This window comes from Parus major, chromosome 9 (assembly GCF_001522545.3).
Source record: "Parus major isolate Abel chromosome 9, Parus_major1.1, whole genome shotgun sequence".
In the NCBI taxonomy this organism is placed as follows: Eukaryota; Metazoa; Chordata; class Aves; order Passeriformes; family Paridae; genus Parus; species Parus major.
The window spans coordinates 2,529,043-2,537,043 of NC_031778.1; the positions used below are offsets into that span (position 1 = coordinate 2,529,043).

General features: G+C 50.8%; 1 protein-coding gene across 1 annotated transcript in view; it reads right to left on the reverse strand.

The window, feature by feature from the left end:
- LOC107209056 (pinopsin-like) overlaps positions 1-6,233 on the reverse strand; it is a 12,703-nt gene extending 6,470 nt beyond the window's left edge. Inside the window, 1 exon segment of the mRNA XM_033516813.1 lies at positions 5,853-6,233. Coding sequence (XP_033372704.1) covers positions 5,853-6,233 — 381 coding nt within the window.
- Positions 6,234-8,001: the final 1,768 nt, after the last annotated feature.

Consider the following 8,001-nt stretch of genomic DNA (forward strand, 5'->3'; position numbering starts at 1 on the left):
AGAGAGGAGAGAGAAGAGAGAAGAGAGAAGAGAGAGAAGAGTCCTTCCTGCAGCTCTGGGCAGGGCAGCTGCAGCAGAGCCCACCCACGGGAGCTCGGATGAAGAACCAAGCCGAGATCTGGAATGGGCAGAGCTCCTGCTACCGTCTGAGCAGGGAAATACAGAAACATCTCCCAGCAGCCTTTCACTGGCACTGAACACAGCTGGAGCCAAGAGAGACAATTCCTTGGTTATCCCGCACCTGGATTCATCCAAGGTGAATTCCCTCTTCCATCACTGACTTGTGTGGTTCCTGCAGCTCTTCTGGGCTCAGCTGTCTCAAGACTGATTTTCTCTTCCCAGTGTCTGAGGTGTTCCAGTGTTTATCTGTCACAATTTCTGCCTTTGGGAATGTGTGTGCCTCACACACCCAGCTCAGCCTCGGTTTATGGTGGCTATTCATACTCCGGAGTAATGTCATCACCCCTTCCCCTTGATAGCAAAAGATTTTAAACTCATAGAAAATTTAGGGAATTAGAAAGAAAATTAGGCTTGGCAAGCCCTGGGAAAAGTGTTAAAGTAGGCCCTGGGAAATGTTAGGCCTTGTGCTTGCTAAGATCATGTGAAACTGCACCTGTGTAATCAGTAGATGATGAATGATACAATTGTTAGATGTGATTAGATATAATTATTGTTTAAAGAACATGAGGAACAATGTTAGGGGTTTGGGGGGATCATGAGAAATCCATGCTTGGGTAAAAACAATGCATAGAATAATGTAAATTTAGAACAATAGAACAATGTAAGTTTAATAATTAATATGTAAGTTATATAATGATAGAGTATAAAACATGTTCAGCTCAAAACCAAGTCGGGTCAGATTTGGGTCTGTGTACCCCTGACACCCAGAGCTCTTCAATAAAGCACCTTCATATAACCATTCTGTGATTCTGTGTTCCTGAACACTAACACCCTTCCTGCCAGTGTGAGGGAATTGCTGGAAAACAATTTCTCCCCCTGTTTCTCCTGCCCATGCTGTACAAAGCCATTATCTCAGAATTAGCAACTTGTTAATTGACATAAAGAAATCAATGTGTAACACATCAAATGTCTCTTTGCTGCACTTTTTTCTTTTCCATAACACTTGGGGGACCAAGGGGGCAGAGTGGAAACCATGGCAAGGTGTTGGCTTTTCCAACATTACTTTTCCTGTGATTACTGCTCGAGGTAGATTTGACTCGACCAAGGGTAGGAGTCTGTGCAGAAAAGCAGAATATTGAGCCTTGCACTGATCTGCTTGGATGAACACCAGTCAATGATTTGAAGGCAGGGCCTCAGATTAATTTGTCAAGGAGGTAACAAAAGAACAGGTTGTCTGTGAATTAAAGGGGAAAAAAGCCCAACCACACTAATACAGTGACACAAACTGGAATTGATTATATTTGTATTGTGACAAGTCATGTGAGAGGACTCAGCTTGTCAATGGCTCTGACTAATGACTTTCTAACCCCTGTGCTCACAAAATGATTTATCTGTTTCCAGCCAGCATTTCTAAGGTCGCATGTGCTGCCTACAACTGTTCCAAAACCTGGTGGCAGAATGGGCTCTCCTGCAGGATTCATGGGTTTTGCCTGTGTGTTTATTTTGGTGAGCTGGCTATTTCCAGCCAGAACCTGGGATGCAGATCATATTTGAGCAGGTGGTTTGCCCAGGCAGGTGTTTATTTTACCAGGGCATCTTTACACACCACTCCTGGGCTGTGCACGGTGCTGAAACACAGGAGAGCCCTTCATTCAGGGCATCCCGAGCTCGGGGTGAACACAATGCTGGCTCCCAAGCCCTGGTACTAGAGGAAATTCTAAATTTGTGTTTCTTGGCAGCCCATGAATTGTTTGCACTGCCAAAGCTGTCTTTGAGAGCCCATGTGCACTGTTTCTGCTGCCTGGAGGGGTTTGCAGAAGTTACAGACACGACCAAGCTTTTCAAACCAGCCAGAGGGCTTTGAATGAGGATGAGTCCAGCCCCCCCCTGCATGGCCCAGAGGGTTTGTCCTGCTGCAAGCAGCTCTGGAACAGGTTACCCCGACAGCCTGTGCCCCTGCTGTGGCTGCCAGCCCTTCCCAGGGCACTGGGCTCTTGGAGAAAGAGGCAGATTTGCTGTTCTGCTCCTCACAGCTTGCTCAGCTTGGCTGCTGCTGCTTCCCAGGCTCTGCCTCGCTGCTGCCATTTCCAAACCTCCATAAATTCTGTCATTCTCCTGAAGTGATCTGGGCTGAGGGATTACAGCTTCCCTGCTGTGGCATGGATCCTGTGAGCTGCTCTGGAGCTGCACACTCAGCTCTAGGGGCAGTAACACGCTCTCCAGGCTCTGCTGACACCACCAAGGCCATCCTAGAGTATCCCAGCTCTGCAGCAATCCCCAGCTGGCAGATTTCTGCCTTTCAAGAATGGGACAGGACATGGGGGGCACAGCCACCTCCTGCCATCCCCTGGAGCACTGAGGCCAAGGAAGCAGAGATGAACCCCCTGACCCAGCTGTGTGCCAGGGCACACCTGCATCGTGCTCCTGATTCCCCAGGAAAGCAGCAGCCCTCTTTTTGCTTCTGCCTGGGCCCTGCACAGTCCTTCACAAGAAAGCTGTGACACCTGTATCAAAACAGAGAGACTTCTCAGAAAGGAGATAATTAAGACTAAAGATGAATGTGATTGGAAACTAGATAGCCCTCATTTTCTAATGGTTGTTTTCAGAATTCAGATTTCTTGTCGACAGTGTGCTGTAATACATCCCAGCTCCTGTGGTACTCACTGGAAATGGCTCAGAGCAAACCCTTCCCTCTGGCCATTCCCTGCAAGCCCCAACCAAGACAGGGGAGGAAAACCAGATCTGCTCTTAGTGGTGAAAATGCCCATCACGTTTAAGGAAACTGTGATCTTGAAGCAATACAGTGGGAATGGGAGCCATTTCCAAGAGTTTAAGCATCCCTGCATATCCCCCGTGATGACAACCAGGGCAGAAATCAGAGCATGGAAATACAAATGTCAAGTGAAAGGATACAATTTGCCATGCCTGGCTGAAAGCAAGCACCCTGATCTCCCAGCACAGTTTCACTCCTGTCAGTGCTGGGAATAATCTCAGTTACAGGCAGGAGCTGAAAGCTCCATTAAAGGCTTACAGAGCATTCCCTGTAATTTAGGATCTCCTAATAGCACAAATGTCTGTTGTTCAGTTCCTTAAATATTAAGCTGGCATGTGAAGCTTATTTTGTTCTTTTTTTCCTCTCTCTCTTACACACACCAGGGATTTTGCTGCTTCTGCACTTTGCTGCCCTGGGGGATCCTGGGCAGCAGCACAAGCAGCTGGGAGCAGCCTGGGGCAGGCATAGCACAGGGGATGGGAGGCAGGAGAGAGGCTCTGAGGCTTCTTCCCCTGCACCTGCCCTCCCTCCTGGCTTCCCAAACGAGCCCAGGCGCATCCACAGGACCATCCAGCTCTGACTTTACCTATTCATGGAAAATCCCCCTTCCTGAAAGGATCATTTAGATCCAGACAGAAAAAAATTCCTGTTATTTTCTCATGTTTTGGGGTTTCTGCAGGACCAGACAGGAAAGACAGCTCCTGACCTTTAGAGTTGTCACCCATCTGGTAGGAAGGGTCACAGCCCCTGCCAGCACCGTGTCCCTCTTCCACAGCACAGTGGTTCCTGATGGAGCAGCTCAGGTCACTGCAGAGATCCCACTGCTCCCTGCATTCACAGAGAGCTCTGCTAAAGCTGCTGTGCTCTGCTGCTGCCTGAGCTGCTGCTCTAACACACCCTGCCCAATGCCCACAGCTGTCCTGAAGACAGACAGCTCTCCTGAGCCCAAATGTAACATTTTCTGTGGTGGCTGCACCAGTGGGAAGAGGATTTCATGTAAAAACTTGGGCCCCTCAGTGCTGCTGCACAGGTGCAGCTCCAGCAGAAATAAAGGTTCTGCTGGCACTGGAGAGAGCAGAGACAGGAGAGCTTGTCCAAGTTCTGGGGATCACTCTGCCACATCAGACAGCACAACCTTTGACAGGAAAGCAGGTTTGCTTGCTGTTTCTTGCCCTTGGAGGAACTTTGGAGAGCCTCTCTTGCAGGCAGGACCTGCTGCAGCCCCAGCTGCTGGGAATACTTTGCAACATCAGCAGCTCTAAAACAGAATTTTTACCTTTAAAAGATGGAAACACACTGAAGTCCTATGAAATCCAGCCCTTGCCTGCACTTAGGGGACTTGTCCACGGTGATGCAGGAGAAGCAGCTGTTCCCAGCAAAGGATTACCAGGGAGGACTGAGCTGGCTTTTGTGGGGAATTAAAGGTATTTGTAACAAGACAATGGGCTGGGGGGGTGTATGGGAATTAATTTAAACATCTCCACTGATTTAATTTGCTTCTGCCCAAAGTCCCTGAGCAATAATAAGCTTAAATTAAATATTTACATCTACAAATATAGCCCACAGAATGATGATCTTTATCTAATTCCCTCTAATCTTTCAGGTGCTCGCTGCACGAGGTGAGCCCGAGCCAGGTCTGGGAACACGGATGGGGCTGGAGCCTGGGGAGGGCTCCCCGGGTGCAGGGACCCAGCTTGGAGGAGTTTAGGGGGTGGATGATCCCTTTGTGCTGGGAGGGAGTCCTTGCCTGTCCACAGGCTGGTCCCCAAGGAGGGGCTGCCACATTCACCAGTCTCTCCCAGCATCACCACTGGAGCAGCCAGTGCTGGTTCATCGCTCCCCAGGACTTGTGGCTAAAGGCAGATGTTCTTCACAAAGGAGAAAAACCTCTGCACTGGCACTTCCAGCTGCCTGATGGTGTTTGGTACCAAATGTTCCACTGGGGCAGCAATATTTAAAGCTAATATTCCTTATCTTGACAAAAATAATAAAAGCTCATGGTCATTAATGGACTGGCTTTGCTTTGTGTCCAGGGTTATCTGCATGTCACGGGTCTCTCTTACAGTTTCTGTTAAGTTACATCTTCCTGCTTTGCCTGATCCTGCCAGCAGCTGGGTTATATGTGACTATTTTCTTAGCAGCCTATTTTGGCAGGGTTCACTTTTCTGCTTTCAGAAGAGAAGCACTGATCTTCAGAAACCACAGCTCCCACACTGACCATGGCTATCAGCTGCTGCTAATGCTCACCCCTCCATAGCATTCCTGCAGATTTAAATCCTAGGACCAATCTTATCAAGATAGGTCAATCTTTCCTAGTTTTAGTTAGGGGTAATTAAAAGTATCCATTATCTTCACTCTGGAAAACTTCCCTCATTTGTCATGCTGTCATAGGGTTTTAGCTTTTATATGTTTCAGACCCTGTACTGCTTTAGAGTATAACTCTGAGCTCCATGGCCTGTCAGCCCCTGTTCTCCCATTTTATTCAGACAAAACAATTCCTCTGGGCCTGAAACTCAAACACACCCCACAGCCTCAGGCCCTGAAAGAATAAACAAAAGTGAATTGGGGGGAGCAAACTGGGGGTAAATGACTTCATTAGCTGAAGCTGGAATTGGAGCATTAACCCCTGGGATGGAAATGGACCAAACTTGTAATTGTCTGAGAAACTTGTGCCCATCTTCCAGCTTGGATGCAGCCTCTGGGAGGTTTCTGACTGCCCAAGGTGTGCCTGTTGAAGGCCTTCAATAAACACCCACTTTATTCTCTTAACTCTGTCCAGCCTCTGTTCTGGGGATCCATCCCAAGGCATCAGCTCCAGCTGTACACACCTGAGTATGACCTTTAAAGCCCTGGTAGGCTGGAGCCTGTCACCAGGACAGTCCCAGGAGAGGCATTTTCCAGGGGTGGCAGCACATCTGACAGCAGAGGAGTTCTAAAGGTGATCGAGGTGATCATCAGCTTCTGCCTGCTTTGGGGTCACAGTCAAAAGGCAGCTGAAGAACCAACTTACCTGTCTGACAGCACAGAGCAGCTCCTCATAGGAACAGACAATGATGGCAAAAGGGATTATGAGGCAAAAGATGAAAAGACAGATGATGTAGGATGCATTGTTGGCATCCTTGGAATGCCAGTTCACAGAGCAGGTTATCCCTGGTCCTTCAGGCCCATAGCTGCTCCAGCCAAAAAGAGGGGGAGGAGTCCAGAGCAAGGAGTATGTCCAGGACAGGATGATGATACCTGTCCATGTTTTCCTGTAGTTGGTGGTGTCAGCCTCTGTTGTTCTGGTCATGGTGCAGTAATGCTCGTACGAAAGCACAGCCAGGGAGATGAGTGAGATCATGCCTGTACCAAAGCAGACACTTGTGTCAGCAAAAATGAATGAATGAATGAAGGCTTTTCCCTATCTCCCCCCAAAATATTTAATATTTCAAATATTTCAAGCTATGGATGAGACTGATGGCACTGGCTTTGGAAACAAGGTGGGCAAGGACTGGCACTGGAGGTGTCCCCATAAGAGCAAGAGGTGCTGAGGGCCTGACCCCACTCACCAAAACTGGGGGTGTTTAAACACCAAAGCCAGTCAGTTATAAATGCTGATCAATAATTAAGCACATCTGTCTGAAGGAATACATGTGTGTGTGTGTGACCTGCAGCGAAATCCTGGCTTTTCCATCAGATTTGGTTCTTGCTGCACCTGTAAAATGTGAGATTCATACCTAGATTTGCCCAAAGTGTGGAGCTGATCTAGTGCTCCTCCACCAGCTCTGAAGTGCAGCTTTCTGAACCCTTCTTGGGGAAGTGCAGCCCCACAGGGTTTTCATGCTCTGCATAATGAAGAGCTGTAGATGAAACCCTTGTCCTGAAGCCCCCTGTGCCAGCAAGTGCCCCGGTGTGCCCCGCTCAGGGGGGCAGGCAGCTCCTGAGCCTTAGCAGAGACACTTATGGGTCTCCTGCAATTGGGGTACTGCCAGCAGACACCAGTGGGGCAATAAAACCACTGGCAGTAAATCAAAGGCTTCTTTTGCATGCAGAAACACTGGAGGGGAAGCAGTTTCTCAAACTGATTTAAGAGTTTGCAGTTTCCCCCCACACACACCTCCCAGGCAGCATTGTGGAAGCGGTGCTGCAGGTACCAGGGGATGCTGCTCCATGCTGACACACTCCTAAACTTTCCTTGCCAAGTAAAGGTTTCACATGCACACATTTGACTTGTTACCCTGCATCACTTCAAGAGGGAAGGAGATGGCAGCAAACATCCAAACTGCAGCTGCTGCCAACATCTCTTTAGAGGGTGCATAAGCAGTCTCGGTGTCTTTTCTAACATAACGAGGCTGGTTCTATGCTCCGTTGTCATCCTTTAAAGCCTGTAGAGCTCTTCCTCAGCCGCTGGAAACGCGGTGTGGAGCCTGAATGAGGACTCACACTTAACGCTGCCTGCGGGCTTCTGGGCTTTTCCCAGCAAAACATCCACAGAAGCTGGGAGAGTTTCACCCCAGCCCGGTGCTGCTGGCGTGCCGGGTGTCCGCTCCCCACTCACAGCCCGAGCTTCTGCCGCCCGTGCGCACCGGGGCAGCAGCCACCGCACCTGGGGGCTGGGCTGGGCATCCTCTGTGGGGCTGGGAACCCTCTGTGGGGCTGGACCCCTGTCCTCCCCGGAGCTCTCGGTGCTGTCCCGTTCTGTCCCCGGAGCTCCCGGCGCTGTCCCGTCCCTCCCGGCCGAGCTCTCCGCTGTCCCCGCACCCCCGTGCTCGCTGTCCCGGCCCGGCCGGTCGCACTCACCGCAGAGGGCGGTGGCGAGGCCGTGCCGGGCGCAGGCGGCCCCGGGAGCTGCGGTGGCCCCGGGGCCGGCCCTAGCGGGGTGCCCAGGGCCCAGCCCCGCAGCTCAGGCCGCTGAGCGCGGTGTTGAGCAGCAGCAGCAGCAGGGTGATGGGGGAGCGCCAGAAGAGCAGCAGCACCAGCAGCTCGCTGCAGAAGCCCAGGCTGCCCACGGAGCCCGGGCACACGGCGGCAGACAGCCTCCCCGCGGGGCTCCGGCACCGCTGGGACCGGCCCGGACATCCCCGCAGCCGGCGCCGGGAGCCGGCATCCCCGGGCTGGATCAGAGCTGG